Source organism: Egretta garzetta, unplaced genomic scaffold, assembly GCF_000687185.1.
Source record: "Egretta garzetta isolate BGI_Z169 unplaced genomic scaffold, ASM68718v1 scaffold161, whole genome shotgun sequence".
NCBI lineage: Eukaryota > Metazoa > Chordata > Aves > Pelecaniformes > Ardeidae > Egretta > Egretta garzetta.
The window spans coordinates 409,243-428,245 of NW_009258754.1; the positions used below are offsets into that span (position 1 = coordinate 409,243).

The following is a 19,003-nucleotide window of genomic DNA, read 5'->3' on the forward strand; positions in this document are numbered from 1 at the left end:
CAGCAGTTTGAATGCAGGTTTTTTTTCCATTGCTTGGCCACTTTTGTTTCTTCTAAAGTGTATGCCTTCATCCAGATTCAATAGTAAGTGAGAACCTGTTGTTAGTCAGAAAAATGCAGAGATAGTGATGGACACTGGTTGTGAAAACTGGGGACAGAAACCCTCAGTCTCATATTTTCTCATGAAAAAAAATCCATTAGAAAGTTGGAGTGAAAATAAATTATTTCCCGGCCATTTTGTCCGTATTTTAACTACCTTTATGAAAAACATTTTTATTAATGCTTTTCTCTTTACTGACTCCGTTAATGAATGAGAAAATTTCCCTTTCATTATTAGAATAAGTGTCCCATTTGCACAGCTCTCCTTCTACCACAATACATTACCAGTAAAAGGGAATCCTGACGTTGTCTTAACATTGGCCCTACCTGAATTTTGCTCTCAGTTTTACAAAGCCAGGCACAAGCATATGGGCTTTTCTTTGCAGCCTCTGTGCCAAGCCTAGCTGGGTCAGGGTCCCAGGCACTATTTGCTCTGCAAGTTAATGCTCAAGGTTTCTCCCGATTGCAGAATGAAACCCGTATGTCATTCTGTCTTTCTATGCCTTTTAAGAGAGTCAATAATTTTAAGCCCTCCCCACTTTCTAATTAGGGGTTTCATTTTGTGGCCTGGTTTTACTCTTGCTAGCCAAGCAACTGTTAAGCCATGACAGCACAGACTTCAGATCCTGAGGAAATAAGTAAAATTGTGGATGGCCTTATACAGCTCCGGTTGATGCCTGTGCTTGTAAGTCATTACTATTACTGCTTTCACAAGGGTGCAGAGCAGCTAGTGTGGCTGGCACAAGTGTCTCTGTATTTGTCAGAGCACATATAAATTAAATATAAATGACACAAACATTGCCCGAACAGTAACATAGCTATAGATTTCCTGGAAGAAGGTACTTTTTGAGTTAGGAATTTAAGTCACACACAAAAATAAAGACATTTCCATTTCCAGCAAAATTAAACATGCAGCTTCTCTTTTTCAGATGAGTAGTTACAAGAACAATAGTTCTCCTTACTCATTCTTAAATGCCAGATAAAGTGCTAATTGCATGTTACTGTTTTAACAAAAAAATAATTATTAGGGATGGATAATTCTGTTCAGAGGAGTAAAAGTAACCTGAACCTTCACATCAAATTGAATGTAAATGAACCTAATTTTTTAATATGCGCTATTATCCTGACAATTATTTCCTCAATGTTCCCGTACTTCTCACCTTATCTATACCTAGCATGTTTGTACACCCCTACAGTTTCATGGTTCAATATTTGAATCAATGTTACATTTATAACCCAAATAAAGCTATTTCTAACTGATTTCTCTTGCTACTGATAGACTCCTGGAAGATCCAGAGAAAAACTTAAGGAGAAGTATACCCATCTTTTCTCAGTTAAGAGTCTAAAACTTCTTATCAGAATACTATGGGGAGATTAGATAATACACTGACAAAAATGTGTAGCATAACATGTGGTCATCCACTATTTTTTCTCAGGCTTTGTATTATTCACTGCTACATTCTGGATACCTTGCCTTGTTTTGCAGAGTGGTTTGGGAAGGAACAGCAGCCTGAGACAAGGAGTGGACCCCCCTTGCCATAATTTATAATGGGATAATCAAGGACCTTTGGATTGGGCCTTTAATGACTAGGTTTAAGAATTGAGCTCACTCTGCCAGTAATCAAATCAGACATGCCACAAAAAGTATGTTTTCTAAAAATGGATATATAAACCACTTAGCCCAGGAAATTGTCAGTCTTTGTTACACAGATTAGTAAGGTAAAGGCATTTTAAGAAATATTAAGGAGAAATAGTAGTCAGAAGTATCGGAGGATTTCAGAACTGAGAGAGGGAACCTTGTTCTTTCCTTTATTCCCCCAAAGTTCCCACCATCTTCTCTTAAGATCATGAAGCTTCTACAGCTAGAGCTGTGTCACTGTAAGTACAGATAAGGCATTTAATTAAACTCCATCTCTTGTAAAGATGCAACGACAGCAGCTCAAGAGATCATGAAGCCAGGTTTCAGACATAAGCTGGCATGCAAAAGACTTTCATTTAACAACCTTGAGCAGCTCCTCTGGCTATGATGTAGATATTCCAGTTTCTGGGAAAAAAAAAAAAACAGGTTTTTTGCTCACAATAAATTTTGGGGAAACTGTTTTGTTCTGCTTTCTTTGAAGCTTGCACAGTATTTCACTTTCCTAAAGCTCACAGTCCTTGGCTTGGTGCTGTGGTCTGGGGGACTTTGATTATTTATCTTAAACAAAACTGTGATTTCCTTCTTTGTGATTGAGTTTAAGCAAACAGACTTAAGTGCTATCTCTGTATACCTACCTGTGCAACAGGTCAAATCTGGCTTGAAGTGCTGTATGAACATTGTGCTGCTTAAAAATGAACACAATAAATGGAAGCCTTCCTGCTAAAGGTCTATAGTTTTACGTTTAGGATTTAACAAACAAAAATGCACTTGAATCCTAATATTAGCCAAGAAAATCTGACTCTTAACTTAGAAAAAAATGCAATTCAGGGTCCAGAGCTCAGTTACAAAGGCAAATTCTGAAGTATCTAGTAGCTGCCTTGAAAGAGGAGCCCGATACTGCCAAAGCCAGGGGCAGGCGCACCAGCTGGTCCCACCCTGAAAGTCATCGCTTCAGCCAGCCAGCCCAGCCAACCCACCGAGAGATGCACTACAGTACCCGCCCACTGGTTTGATCTACGCTCTCATGAACTTGTTTTCTTCCCTTCCCTTCGTAAAGCTAAGATGCACAGGTATCGTTTTCACATCTGAACTGCAATTCCCGCTTAAAACTGCTAAGTCTCCAATTGCTGCAACACATGATACGGTTTTAGTAAGATACTCTACGAAAGCTGAGACCAGACATTTCCTCCAGGAAGAGGCTCCATATTATTTTCAAATAAATTATCTCCAACCGACACCAGGTTAGAGATAACCAGACAATCCCCTAACAGCTCTGTAGGGTCTAAAGTTTAAACATGTCTACGTTCAATACAACCATTGACTGTTCTAGCAGACAGAAATACAGCGTGGCTCCCTATCAAATCCAGAAGCCCCGGGGGGAGGACACCGATGAGAGCGCGGGGTTGGGATGGCCACCCACCCCAGGTGCCAGAGCCCTCAGGCACGTCCTGTCAAACCTCTGGCACTGCTGGCTGGGCCCACTTCATTCCAGGCGGCTGCACTGACTTCCTGAGCAGAGGCTACGTAAATGCAACTGCACCGTTCCTTCAAATCCAATCACTTCGATTCCTATCCTCTTTTTGGTTTTTTTCCTTAGCTATTCCATAACAGGAGGACCCTGATACCCTACACTGATACCACCTGCCCTAAAAACCACTGAGAAATTTTAAGAAACTGTATGGAGCAGGTTCGCTGAAAGTAATATATGCTTATGGAAAACATAATCAGATTAAGCATTTCTTACAATTATTACTGAGCACCCATAAATTGGTCATAAATTGTGTGGTCCTGTTTGAAACAAAAAGACAATAAACTCTCCGATTCACCATCCCGCCGCATGACTACACCGTTTTGAATACAAGCTGTTCTGGTCACAAAGGACACATTTATTTTCTTGAAGCCAGAGACACAGATGGTGTAAATTGGGAGTAGCTCTCCTGATTTCAAATAAGTAGTGATTTATAAGTGCTGAGGATTTGGCCTAAAGGTCAAGATATTTCTCTGGCTTTGAAAGCTCTCTGTTCAGGGAGAAAAAAAAAAAAAAAAAAAGAAAAAAAAATAAATGGCACTTAAAATTCAGAACTTATTATCATTATCCATGTCCTTAAGTGCAGCACGTGTTACTTTGCTTATTCACCACACAGGGAAATAGGTGCCAGTAACTGAATTTAAGGCATTTTTTTCCCTTTATTTTTAACAACTTTCAGTCAACTCACATCTTCCTGTACATTAAACTTAAAGAGAAACCATCTTTTTTAGTCCTTTACCTAAAACCATCTTTTACTTGAAATCTAACAAAAAGAGAATAGCTTTATCTCAATGGTTTTTACCCCCTACAACTTTATTTCTTCTTCATAAAAAGAAATGTTGATTAAATTGCTAACCAGAAATTCTGTCAGTCAAGTAATATAAGCAGAAGGATAAATAAATAACCCATATACATCAATCAGAAACAGCAGCTGTTTCCAGAAAAACCTGAGCAATTATTTATGAAATTATGTCTTCTTCAATGCTTCTGTATACCATCACAATCCCAGGAGGACGTGATTTTCTGATGAGCCTAAATTGCTGAATTAGAAGAGGAGACAATGTCATGGTACCAATTAGCAAAACCATTGCATATAACCTCAAAACGTGTGTTTTCTATTTTAATAACTGCATGTAAGAAAGACATTGCTTCATCTTAAAAATGGAGGGGACATCCCACCCATTAGTGACTTGAATGACTAAATGCCCTTAAAATAGACACACTCACTTTGGCGTGAAACCGGCAAGAGACCAAACGACATAGCGTGCATTTCAGTCAAGGAACGGGTACCAAATGATTTATCCATTCGAAACAAGTTCTCAAACATGGCATTATCCTTGGTGCCGACAAAGAACTGAATTACTGGCATGCAATACAAAATGGGGCAGCGATGACGTAGCTGCGGCAGGGGATTAGCGCCACTGGGCTGCCACTGAGATGCCATGCATCCTTTCACACACTCCTCCTTTGTACCTTTGCTTCTCAGCTCACTCTTGCCCACTTAAGAGTGAACCTAGGTGAAATGTGGGTTTCCTGCCTTGTGCGTGCTTCACTGAATGACCTTACTGTCATGTTATGATTTTTCTTTCCAATGATTTCCTGTGATTTTTAATTGGGGAACACATCAGCTTCAACAAGTCAGAGGCTCCAGCTGGCTCGGCTAGTTGATCTGGATCAAAACACTTAGTTCAGTGCCCACCTCTTTTCAGTAGGGGATCTAAGGATTATTGGTGAAGGACAGGAACAGGTAAGGCTGAAGCAGCACTCCAGACCACTTGACTGCAAAATAAATCTTATTTTCTCCAAAAACCCTTGGTTCCTGAAGGATGCTGACCACATCTGGTCACCCCCATGTTTACATTTCAGTCGTTTTCAGTTCTGTCACACAACATCGCACACTCATGCCAACAGGCACATCCCTTAATGAAGGGCAGAGTTTGAGAGACCTAACTGACACCAACAGACCAGACAGCTCAGGACCTTTGTGCGTGTGGGCTTACACAGCTCTCGCCCTGAATTATACACTCAAAAGTGAGCACTTGCAGAAAGTACTTCTGCTGCTGCAACTCCTTAGCTTGCTTCTATCTTGGTAGATAGTAATTGACGGGCAAGGACAGAGCCTTCTTCAGGCTTTAACTAAATGCAATTAACTGTGATAAGACCATACGCTTCCAGTGGTGAACGAGTGTCATTCTCTTCAAAGCTGGTGTTCTCTTACCCTCTATTCCTTTTCCTCTGGCACTTCCCCCTGCTCCCTCCTCTAAGTCTTTTCTTTCAGATCTGTTTTCAGGACTGTCAAACAAGACATGACTGCTGTGATCACCTCGTCTAGTCTCATACATATCATAGGTCATCAGACTAGAAAAGCTAACTTCTAGTGAAACAGCTGCTTCACCTGTGACAGAGAGGCCAATACACCTCCGGCTCAAAGGTTCAGGAGTAACTTCAGTTGCGCAGTATTATTTCCATGAAGCTGTAGCTATCTCATTGGACTGAACACAGCAATCATTCTGCATGCAATTAATTGCTACAATGCAGAAAAGGGCTGGAGAATTAGGCTAACATCCCTTTATGTAAAACTACAGAAAATATATTAACCTAGAAGCTAGAAATGATGTAGGCTTCCAAATTTTAGTCCCTGATACTGACTCTCAGCTATGCAGTAACTGAGCAATGGTATGTAGTGGAGGAGCTATAATACTTTTTATGGCCAGCCTAGTCTTGCAGACAAGCTCTTCCTCTTCAAGGTACCAGAGGCTGAGCAGGTATTCACATGAGCAGGTATGCACGTACCAAAGTCAACCCTCCTTAGGCCAACATTTTTCATCCTGACTGCATTAGAAATACACATGCTGAAATCCTGTCCTGTCTCTCTACATCCCTCATCCCGCGTTTAATGCATGGAGGTGGAGGTTAAACAACAGAACAGACCCACCATGGGGTGAATTTTCACTTGACTCATTTCCCAAAATCTCTTTTCCAGCATACTATTCAATCTGGCAGGGAACCCAAAGCTGCTTTCTAGCTCCTTAGAAAGCCCCAGCATTAAAAAAAAAAAAAAAAAAAAAAAGAAGTGTGTGTGTGTAAAAATTTCCACTCTTTCTCCACAATTTCTTCATGGAAGGGTCTCTGCCGCCTGAAATCAGCATGAACTCCTTTTTGACAAGTTGAGCCACCTCTGCACCCCTCCCCTCCCCACACTATTTGACAGCTTACAATAAAATGTTTTAGATTCCTAATGCAGTGGGTACCAGCCAGGAACAGGAAATGTTAATAATTATCCCACTTTTCAATCACTTTAGCTGAATTTTCAAAGTAGCACTTTCACAGATTTCCTCCCTATATGTGACTAGAAGCTGAAGAGCAAAACTCCCCGTAGGCGAAAGCCAAGGCAGCTCTGAAGCCCTGCAGAGCAGCTAAGGAGAAGAGCAATGAGCTGCTGTGCATCGCGTGTCTTGATCTCACAACTCGTGCACAGAGTCAGGGCACGCAGCAGAGGTAACTATTATGTTGTGCAGTTCATTAGGATGAATATTCGCAATACTTGCTCAAAAGAGGCGTGAAGTTCCCAGGAAATTATGAGGAAACTGCAGCCTTAACAAATGGAAACAACCAATACACAAACAGAAAGGGCTGGTCCTGGCAAGGGTTTCCAGGAGCATTTCACCCAGAAAAAACGTACTGCCTTGAAGCGAGTGCAGGTCAGATGCATGCCACCAGCTTCTCTGTTCTGCTTTTTAGGATATGGGCATGCCTATAGGCACATGACTTCAGTTCTAGATTTTCACAGAGTACAGCATGTTTCTATGGTGCAGAAAAGGCAGCAAATACAGCTCCAGAAATCTGAAGAGCATTCCCTCCCTCTCTCCCTCCATAATTCCCTCTTTACTGAAGGACATGGGTAACACAGACACTCGGTGCATATGCTAAAAGCAAAGGGAATGTGTCATTCAATACAGCTGGATTGAATGGTCGTACTTAAACACCTTCCAACTGTATTAGCAAAGGACACACTGCAGCAGCCCAAGGACACTAGGCAGTGTCTGTACCCTTTAAAGAGTTTCCCTCTAACCTCTGAGGACTGACATCGTATTTCACCACGGACTGCCAACTGTTAGTGCATACTACCATGTTATCCCACACAAAAGCAGGAAGGGTTAAAGAACAGGCAATGACAATTAATAATATCTATCTTCTCTGCTCTTTCATATTGTTCATGCTCTACATTTTTCTTCAGTTTTCCATAGGGGTTCTCTCCATCTTTATGCCTGCCTTTGTGATCATCTCCCAACAACTTTTTCATTTCTGATTTGGCCTTACAATTTATTTTTCTTTGTTCTTTTCTCCCCACCTTCATAATTGTGCTGTAATGCATATTTAAGATGCTAACAGCACACAGGAGGACTTTTAGAAGAACACAGCACAATAAGTGAGCTGTTTATAAAATCCAGATACGCAGACCACAGCTGCAGCCGGTGGATGCTGAGTGCATTCAGCAACAAGTCTGGGGCTCCAATGGAAGCTTGTATCCTCAGAAAACGCGGCCCTGAGGTGACAGTCTCCTCAGTGTCACTGATTTATCCTGATTTTCCACCAGTGCAATTCCAATGAACTCTACAGGAATAAAACGGAGGGGGATAAAAAAGCAAAAATGGCAGAAGAGTAAAGAAAATAATACAGAAAGGCTAAAAGGGCAGCTTTGCTTGTATATTAAAGATGTTGACTGGAAATAAAGTTTGAGCAGGCCCCCTCCTCAAAAAGAAACCCACTCAAAACCGCCACAAATGAAAAGCCAGCAAATACATCTTGAGTTTGGATTCAGATGCCAAATTTCCACAAAGTCAGTTGTAGCAATAACAATAAAGATGAGAAAGAATTTTCTCTGTAACTGCTGCAATATTTTCCAAATACACTCAGATGAATATAAAATTTAGTATTGTGCTATTTTTTTTTTTGACTAGCATATGGCAGTGAGAGCTTCAGACAAGTCACAGAGGGCTGAGTGTTGGAGGATTCAGTGAGAAAGTTGCTTGAGATGTGCTCAGAATAATTTTATATCGTAGAAGCAAATACTCTTAGTTTCCTAGCATGATTTCATAGAAGCCATATAAATTCTTTTTTTGTGTATGTTTATTATCCTCTAGATTCTGGAAATCTTTCTGTATGCTGACAGCAAATTACACTGAACTGAAAACTATAAAACCGTGGCAGTCCCAGTTAGTCCAGCGTTTGCTCTCCCATAGCTTAAAAAAAAAAATAATCCAGATTGTATGGAGTGCCTTGGGCTTCCAATGTGATTTGCAGGAGCAAGATTTTAACAGATTGTCCAGTCTACGCTATCTATCACTATGTATAATCACAGCATGTAAATGTGACAGTCTGGTCAGATTCTACATTAAAATCCCACAATTTATATGGTGGATCATTTTAACGTAGAATTGCAAGACATAAAATGCTAGACCTGTATGTGTTTTCTATAAATCTTAGAGTGTCTTCTACCTCTGTAATATCTGAGCACAAACCTGGTTCTTGTTCAGTGCAGTAATCCCACAGGATTAAGTCATACTGTAAATACCAGACAAATTACAATTGGATTAGATGGGCAGTCTGTTCATTTACTCAACACAGCTGCACTCCAGAGTCTTTTCAACACTGGTGTCTATTTATAACATGAATGCTTTGTCCTTAAAGTAAATGAACACAGTTTCTATTTCATATCTCTCTTGTCTTACCATTTGTGACCAATAAGGAGCACAGTTCTACTTCCTAAAGAGCAAGAAGACTGCTCCTTGAGAGGCTAAGAAGAAAGCTCTTCTTCGTACAGATCTGCAGGGCAAGATTTATTTTAAATTTATCAGTGAAAAGTCCCTTGAAAGGTCTGCATTCAATTTCAGTCAAGTGGAATATAGAGAATATCTTTCCGGAGGTAGGTATGAGACAGCAACTGAAATTTGCTGAAATTTCCCAGGACTTGCCACATTCGCTGCAGGAATTTCTATAGGTTCCAAACCTGGTACTTCTGCCTATATCAGCGACCATAAAGCTGTTCAACTTATGAAGCTCACCACATAGATCTGGTGTAGCATGGGGTTTACAGGGGATTTCTGCTCACTTACGAATAAGAAACATGTTTAATGATGTTCAATATTGCCTGCACTTTCCCAAAATCTCCCTACCACTTCACTGCAATTATTTATAAATGTCACATCACATCTCTCATAATTGTTCCCAATTATACGAATCATCTTGCCTTTTAGGTACAAACTTGCTTCCATCCAGCACACAAATCCAGCAGTATTGTATTTTTATTACTGTAATCACTTATTGAAACCTTACTGAATCACAGTACTAACACTTTCATAAAACAGTATTTATGATTACAGGCCACAGAAATATTAAAGCCAAATTAAGCAAACTGCTGCACCAACTCATATTCTCAGTATTCTGCTAACTCAATTCTTGCCCCCACTTTCTGATTTCAGAGTCATTATTCCTGATTTGCGCAGATAAATAAGAATAAAACTGCTGAGGCTGGGGCAGCGGTGTCCATGAACCAGGAGGAATGCTTTGTATGCCAACCCAAACCACTGTCACCGAGCTTCTCCATACTTACACGTTTGCATGTATGCACTCAGCTGCAGAGGTGCGAGGCAGGCAACCCCTGCCCATGAGAACCCAGAGGGGGTGTTCTTGTGAGCGTGCCCCAAAGTGATGCGGCCACACTGTGATGAGTAACGTAACAGAGTGGCACAAACACAACCAGAAAGGCAGAGCAGACTTCACTTCTCTTCTGTAGCGATATGGTATCCTGGAAACCAGAACACCTTCCTTTATCAGGTATAAACCAGCGTAGTTTATCACACTGTATTAATATGTTACAGCTGCCAAATAGGTATAACATCGCACTTACACAAAGATAAGAGGAGAAAGCATACTGAGCCCACTTTGCACTCTGACAAGAGGTGTTATGGCTACCTTCCGCTGCAAGACATTGTCTTTGGCATCACCGAACGGGAACGTTTTTGCAAGAGAAATACTGGTGCCAGGTTCTGCTTTCGCTCACACCTGTGACTCCTGCTGATTTCATTAGGAGTTTCCATATTTCACTAGCTCAGAAACAGGTGTTCGTTGCGTAAACGTAAATGCATGATTTTATGACACAGCACATGAAAAGTCAATATTGGCTTAAGGTTTTCCTGCACAACTTCCTCCCGTGCTCTTCTCTGTGTGTGTGTAATGCGTTATAGGTCACGTTGGTTTTCAGATGGATTCACAGTACGGCCTCCCCACCAGTCACACTAGCACAGCTGATAGACACTCTGTGGCACAGTACGGAAGGAGGCAGTGGGAAGGAGAGGAATGGTTTAAGCTGGTACCTCTGGTTGCCATCATACATGCCATGATCACTGGCCAAGTTAAGGGCGATCAATGGATCTTCGCCAAAAAACAACTACTGTTTGGTTATTTTGCTACAAGCTGCTTGGACAATCACTGTGTCTTACCATCCACCAAGAAAGGAAGAATGTGACATGGTGGGAAGATCCTAACTCACATGAGACCTTTATGACTGTAAATAAGTTAATGAAAACTGACTCCTTTTGCAAGACCAAGCCACAAATCGTACTTCTGTAGTGCAGTATGCATGCTTAAAAATCTTAAAAATATAACAATATCAATATTAAGGCAATTTTAACAATAACCACTTTTCTTTCCATTAAAATAAATTTATACAAGGAATTCAGACATCTGAGGTATTTGATTTTTACAAGTGTTTGATTTAGTAAAATATAGTGAAAGATGATATTATACGAGGAAGAACGAGGAAAAATTACATCAAGAACTTACTTTCTGCAGGTTCCTTGGATCTTCTGCCACTGGAGGACTTCCTCAGGAGACTTCGTCCTGAGGTAAAGAGGCTGGTTAGTTCCTCGAGAGGACTGGTGGGTGTCCGAGAACGGGAACCACTCTGAGATGATGACCCGTAGGTACTGACCGAGGCGTTTACCATCTTTCCTCCTTCTTGCAATGTGTTTCTGGCTGTAGAATGAGGCACTGATGGAGAGCTTCTTGAGAGACTTCCTGAATGTACAGAGTCGTAAGGTGGAGGTCTTTTGAGGCTTAAGGGGGTAAGAGACCTACCCATACTGACAGGAGAAGGTGAGGCAGAGTGACTTTTAGGATAACCATGTGGAGACTGTGTTCTGTATAAGGTAGAAGGATGAGGAGGTGAGGAGGTGTGCCCAGGGGTGCTAGTTCCATGAGATACTGTCTGGTCCTTCTCCAGTTTTTGATGGCCTGGTGTATGAGGTGGCAGTGAAGATGGAGAAGCTCCAGCTTGTTGTTTGATGTAAGACACGTTTTCTAAAACGGGAAGCTTTGTGACCTCTAGTGGAGTTAGAGGAGACTCGTCAGAATTCGGGGAACACTGCACTGGTGCTGGTGGGAACACCAGCAGTGGAGGTCTGTGAGAAAGCAGATTTGGAAATGGTGGGGGTATATCACAAAGCAAGCCCTTGGGAGTAGATGGCACTGAAGACTTGGTGAAATCTAGGTCAGGCACTGTGGGAGTAGCACACTGAGAAGAACAAGTGTGATGGTCATATTCACATTGACATTTTGAATCTTGGCCTACATCATCAAATATAGGGTATTTCATCTCCTCATAGACTGCTTCGCTTTGGTCATCCTCATCTTTTTTGAAGTCTCTGAGAATATTCCCAACCATTTCAATATAAACAGGCTCTTCTTCCTCTGTGTCTGGGGCAGGACTGCTGACCTGCGATAGAGAGGCATCCCTAGTGAGTGTTGTCTTCATAGGGCCATGCTTTTTGATATACGTTTCATCAAAAGATGTGCTTAGCTGAGTGTTTGGATTTCGTTTCGGTTTAGGAGGTGGAATCTTCTTTGTGTATTCATCACTGTGAGGTCTTGGTTTGGCTGACACTGAAAATGGAACAAAATATAAATTCATCAGAAGTATGTAACACACTTTGTCAACCATAGGATCTCTGTTATGGTGTCATAATTCTGGAGTAGATTTTCTGGGACTAGCCCATTGATGGTTTTCTCTGGTATTACATCAGTAGAACACTATAAAAATAACAGTCTGTTCAAAGCACTCCTAATCTTCCCCCAGAATGCTCTGACACTCCAGTATTAAGTAGCTAGTGAGCACTTCCCTTCCTCCGAGACATCTGTTCTCTCCCAAACTCTTTGGACAGGAGACTTTCCATTTTTAAATATTATGCTTTTCAAATATCGCTGTGGGATTTTAAAGACCCAAAGAGTTGCCAAAGACATAAAACTAAGTATCCAAATGAACTCCTTATCACTGCAAGACAACAGTTAAGATCCTGGACATTCATACTGGAATGACAGTGACGTAACTCGGCAGTAACACAATGATGAATCAAGACCTTTTTATTTATAGTAACTTCTTGCATAAAGCACAACAATTCTCGCAGCACTGACTGAGAAAGAAAACAGTCATATACAAATACTGTAAAATTTGCTGTGGGGATAATCCTAATCATTTATCTGAACACTATCCTATGAATTAACGAGACTACAGTGAAGTCAAGGGGGAACAAAGGATCTCACAGATTCAGATCCTTCCCAAACAGGTTACCATTTTGTCTTTGAAATTATAAATCAAAACATTGTGATGAAATTAATTTGAAATGAGAAGTCACAGGTTTCTTAGAAATTATCCTTTATGAATTAACCAATAAACAAACTCACGGAAATTACATTTTGTTCAGTTTGCATAAATAGTTAATAAAACATCTCATTAAATGTTGGGGTTAATAAAAAGCCTCATTAAATGTTTGGATGAAGTCAGGTTTTATCCTAAGTGGACTCAACAAACTTATTCAGAAACAAAATTTACCACATACACTCAATGTAATTTATATTCCCATAGGGTAAACAATTCTTGCATTGAAAGCCTTGATACCCCATTGGTAAGTTCCCCAATTAAAAAAAATCCTAAACTACAGGCCAGTTTAGAATGGCAGCTTTCCTGTCTCATCAAACTTTGTTGCTCCTTGCAGTTCACTGCTACAGATCTGCCGCTGCAAACTCAGCGCTCAGAGAAATTTCCAGACACCTTCTGCTGATCCATCAGAAAGGAGCCAGCAAATTTCTAACGCTAAACCAAGCAGGCAGTGCTCATGGAGTTAAAATCCCTCTTTTAGAAACAGCCTCAAACATATTACTAAGGCCAGCAGCAAGCGCTCCTCTGCCAGCTAAAAGCCAGTGTTTTGACAGTCTGTGAAGATGCCAGCATTACAGCACCTTACTAACATGATTTGGTCAGTATCAGAGGAGGATTCAAACATAGCGTTATCACTTTGTCACACTTCTGCTTTGATCTGCTAAATAACCTCTCTTCAGCTCTTACAAGGCATAGCAATAAAGGCAGATGTTGAACAAGATTCCAGTTTTGTTTAGGAATAAGGAGCTGTGAACGTATGTGTGTGCACATACATGAAGTAATGAGACCACTCTTCATTCACAGCTTTGTTTAAGCTTAATGTATAAGTAAGGTACAACAAAGCAAAAAGAAAAAGATATCTTGCCAGAATTAAAAAAAACCAAACCAAACCAACCTCAAAAAATGATATCCTTTCATGACGCTTCCAGCTAATTAATTAAATTTCCACTTTGCAGCAGGCTAGGGACATGCAGGAGCTACCACAGATAAGAGTATTTGGTAGCTTGTTAGTTTTTCACTATGTGGATATACCCTAATGCACTTTAAATTTGTCTTTTTATTTAACCCAACCCAAATTAATTTTTGATGCAGCCAGAAATAGACATATAATGCAAATCAACTTCTGGCTTCATGGCTGGTTCTGTCATGAGGGTTTTGGCTTTTATGACAACAGGACATTTTTTGATGGCTATAGCCTGTTCAAGAGGGATGGGATCCACACACCTAGAAGAGGCAAGGGACTCTTTGGCAGCAGGCTGGCCAACTTGGTGAAGTGGGCTTTAAACTGAAGGACTCAGGGGATGGGGTCCAAAGTGGCAATGCTCACACCATTGCAACCAACTGCGGAATAAGCCAGGCCAACCAGAGCAGCGCCGTGTTCCTTAGCTGACTCCCAATATGAGAACCAGAAGACCAACAACTCAAGTGTGTGTATACCAATGCACGCAGCCTGGGGAATAAACAGGAGGAACTGGAGCTCCATGCCCAGAGAGTTATGGTATCATGGGAACAACTGAAACGTGGTGGCACCTCCAAACCAAAACAATAAGGCAAACGAAGCAGTATTTGGGTTGCTTAAGCAAGCTTCGGGCCAACAGAACCTGGTTCTTATGGGTGACTTCAGCTACCCAGACATTTGTTGGAAGAACAATACAGCAGCTCGCATATCATCCATCAAGTCCCTGGACTGCATAGAGGACCACTTCCTCATACAAATGTTAGATGTGCCAACCAGGAATGAGGCACTACTGGACTTGCTACTCACAAACCAAGAAAACCTTCTTTGTAATAATCTTGGTTAGCATAGCCTTGGCTGCAGTGATCACAGTAGTGTGGAGTTTGGAATCCTGCTGAGCATGCTGAAGGTTAGTGCTAAGACAAACGTTTTAGATTTTAGAAGAGCAAACTTCAGCTCGCTCAGAGCTCAGTTGGGAGGGATTCCATGGGAAGCTTCCATGGAGGATAAAGGAGCTAGCGAGTGCTGGGAGTTCTTCAAGGACGCTCTCCTAAAAGCAGAAAAACAGTTTGTCACCTTAAAAGGTAAGGTAAGTAGGCAGAGCAAGAGACCCCCTTGGCTTAACTGCGACCAAAAGAGAAGCATACCAGAGATGGAAAAGCAAACAAATACCCACTGAGAACTACAAGGGCATTGCCAGGGCGTGCAGAGGTGCAGTTCTAAAAGCGAAAGCTCAGCTTGAATTGAAATTGGCCAGAGATTGGCCAAAAACTACAAGAAAGGATTCTTCAGGTACGTAAACAACAAACAGAAACAGAAGGAAAATATTGTCCCCCTGTTAAATAGGAGAGGTGAATTAGTCACCAACAACGCTGAAAAGGCAGATGTTCTCAACACTTTCTTCACCTCTGTCTTTACCAGCACGGTTGGGCCCCAGGCCTTGGGAACAAAAATCCAGATTGATGCAAATGGAGATCCACTGTCAGTGAAGGACAAGTTGGTATGTGAGCTATTACAGGAGGTTGTCCCCTACAAATCAATGGGCCCTGACATTATCTACCCAAGGGTATTAAGAAAGATGGCTGACATAATTGCAAGGCCACTCTCCATAATCTTTGAGGAGTTGTGGAGATTGGGGGATGCCCCAGAAGAAGGCTAATGTCACCCCCATCTACAAGAAAGGATTAAAGGAGAATCCAGGAAATTGTAGGTCCATCAGTCTTACTTCAGTCCCCGGGAAGGTTACGGACCAAATCCTCCTGGGGCCTACCGCAAGTCAAATGAAGCACGTGATTGGGAAAAGCCAGCACAGATTCACCAAGGGCAAATGGTGCTTGACGAATCTGAGTGCCTTCTACACCAAAGTAACCTACTCGGTTGGTGTGGAGCAAGCGGTGGACATTGTCTACCTGAATTTCTCCAAGGCTTTCTATATGGTTTCCCATCACCTCCTCCTAGAGAAACTGATGCGTTACAGTCTAGATAAGTGGTCTGTGCAGTGGGTGGGGAACTGGCTGACAGGCCGCACCCAGAGGGTGGTGGTAAACAGCTCTTTGTCAAACTGGCAACCTGTCACAAGTGGGGTCCCCCAGGGATTGATACTGGGCCCAATGGTGTTTAATATCTTCATAACTGATCTAGATGATGGGATCAAGTACACTGATGAAGTTTGTTGATAATACCAAACTGAGTAGGAAGGGAGACCTACCCTGCAGGGAGACCTGGATAGGCTGGAAGAGTGGGCTAACAAGAACCTTATGAAGTTCAACAAGGGCAAGTGGAAGGTCTTGCACCTGGGAAAACATAATCCAGGAGTGAAGCACAGGCTGGGATCTACCTGGCTGGCAAACAGCTCTGTGAAAAGGGACCTGGGGGTGAGTGAGCCATGTGCTGCTGTGGCAAAGAGCCAACAGGATGCTGCATTGCATCAACAAGGGCATCACTAGTGGAGATAAAGAAGTCATTATCCACCTCTACTCAGAGCTTGTCAGGCCACACTGGGAATACTGTGTTCAGCTTTGGTCCCTGCTATGCAAAAAAGATGTGGACAGACTGAAGGGGGTCCAGACAAGGGCCACAAAGATGATTAAAGGACTGCGAAGCCTGCCCTATGAGGAAAGGCTGAGAGAACTGGGTTTGTTCAGCCTTGGGAAAAGAAGGCTTAGGAAAGACCTTATCACCACATTCCAGTATTAAAGGGTGGCTACAGAGAAGATGGAGACTCCCTTTTTACAAGGAGACACATTGAAAAGATGGGGGGTGATGGGTACAAATTACTCCTGATGAGATTCCAATTGGGCACAAGAGAAAAATTTTTCACAATGAGAACAATCAGCCATTGAAATAATGTCCCCATGGGAGTGGTGGATTCCTCAACATTGGACACTTTTAAGATTCAGCTGGACAGGGTGCTGGGCCATCTTGTCTGGACTGTGCTTTTGCCAAGAAAGGTTGGACCAGATGATCTTTGAGGTTCCTTTTCCAACCTTGTATTCTACGATTCTACTAATTTTCTTGAATGTATTAGGATAGACTTTTGGGAATGAGATGTAGGCTATCAGAATAATTTAGGCTTTGCAGAAAATATTACTCCTGATGCATTTGACAATACTAGCAGATTTTTCTTGCCATGCTTCCAGCTAAATCACTATTTCCTTTCTGTTTAGTCTGTTACTTGTATATTACATTCATATACATTCTACTGACATAAGCTTGATCTCAACCCTCTCTCCACACCTCTCAATCTGATTTACAAACCTAGTAAAAGCAATCTTCTTCAGATTGGTGTCATTAAAATGAAGAGACAGTTAATGAGACAGGCACAAACTGCCTGATCATTTCTGAACATGTTGCCCAGGACCTGAACTCTACTTTAGACTGACTAAAGGATTACAGACTTTGCTGCATTTGAAAATTGTGTGTTCTGTATGCAGAGACTTCTCACAGTCTTCAATTCCCTGTGCATCTTACTACCAACCTTAATGGATACCTGAGATACAAATGTTTCCCTCTCCTCTGCCTTCCTCAGACCCCTGTTCCCTATGCTGTCTTCAACATCTCCTGTGCCACGGTGTCACACTGAGAATGTGCTCTGTCTCATAGCCATACCCCCACTCTTCCATCCCTTTATCTGGAGAGATGTTAATGATGGGCAAAGTAATCAAAAGATGCTCTTGTGCTGGACGTCACTCAAGGCTAGCGTTAACTGATATTTTTACCTAAAAATAGCGAGAAGTGGTTAAGAGTACTGTGTTTTCAAACAAATTGCTAGAAATAGGATACTGTGCCTCTTCCCTCCTTCCATTTTCACAGTCTTTATCCAACTGATGAGGTTCTGCCATGTAGTCTAGACCTGTCCTTAGGTGTTGGGGTTTGCATATACAACATTCACAAGTTGTTATATTACAGACAAGAAAATGAGAAATGCCATGGAAAAATGATTGACAATCTGCCGTCTAGTCTTGTAAAGTATTTTTGCACGGGTTGAAATTAGGTACTGCAGCGACACACACAGCAGTCTCATCTGCCATTGCATGATATGTAGCATTAGCCTAAAATATCTTGGTGACATTATCAAGAAAAAGGTTAAATAACCCAGTCCTGCTGTATGATACAGAGGGTAAAACATGACAAGGTGAAAGATTTACTTTCCATTTTCTGTTACAAGCATTTTTTCCTCTGCCACAGTTTATTTTATTAAAGCATCTATTTCCAGGAGTTGGTATGTTACTGAGATCTTTTTCCCTCCTTCACAAACTGGACTTTTCAAACTAGAATTTAAACCTAAATGCTTTAAATATATTATAAACCTGATAAAGGTATAGAGGTACCTCCTATATGCTACATGGAACAGGAATATTAGGTGCTGTAAGACTTCCTAGAGAAAATACGCAGGTAAATGGATAGGCTAAATAGGAAAGGAATCTTTTTACCGTGACTGGGAACAGAGAAACTGCTCAATGCTTACTGGGAACTTAGAATCACAGAATCATAGAATCATAGAATGTTTAGGGTTGGAAGGGACCACTAGTGGTCATCTAGTCCAACCCCCCTGCAGTGAGCAGGGACACTGCTAACTAGATCAGATTGCTCAGAGCCCCACCCAACCTGGCCTTGAATGTTTCCAGGGATGGGGCCTCCACTACCTCTCTGGGCAACCTGTTCCAGTGTTTTACCACTCTCATTGTAAAAAATTTCTTCCTTACCTCTAGCCTGAACCTACCCTGTTCTAGTTTAAAACCATTTCCCCTTGTCCTAACACAGCTGGCCCTACTAAAAAGACGTTCCCCATCTTTCCTATAGGCCCCCTTTAGGTACTGGAAGGCCGCAATCAGGTCTCCCCGTAGCCTCCTTTTCTCCAGACTGAACAAGCCCAACTCTCTCAGCCTGTCCTCATAGGAGAGGTGCTCCAGCCCTCGGATCATTTTTGTAGCCCTCCTCTGGACCCGTTCCAACAGTTCCATGTCCTTCTTGTGCTGAGGGCTCCAGAGCTGGACGCAGTACTCCAGGTGAGGTCTCACCAGAGCTGAGTAGAGGGGCAGAATCACCTCCCTCGACCTGCTGGCCA

The 19,003-nt window shown here is 41.8% G+C and overlaps 1 protein-coding gene across 1 annotated transcript in view; it reads right to left on the bottom strand.

The window, feature by feature from the left end:
- The window catches only part of NYAP2 (neuronal tyrosine-phosphorylated phosphoinositide-3-kinase adaptor 2), a 140,926-nt gene that overhangs the window by 42,976 nt on the left and 78,947 nt on the right, over positions 1 to 19,003 (bottom strand). The window contains exon 3 of the mRNA XM_035888871.1: positions 11,111 to 12,208. Coding sequence (XP_035744764.1) covers positions 11,111 to 12,208 — 1,098 coding nt within the window. The remainder of the gene's footprint in view (positions 1 to 11,110; positions 12,209 to 19,003) is intronic.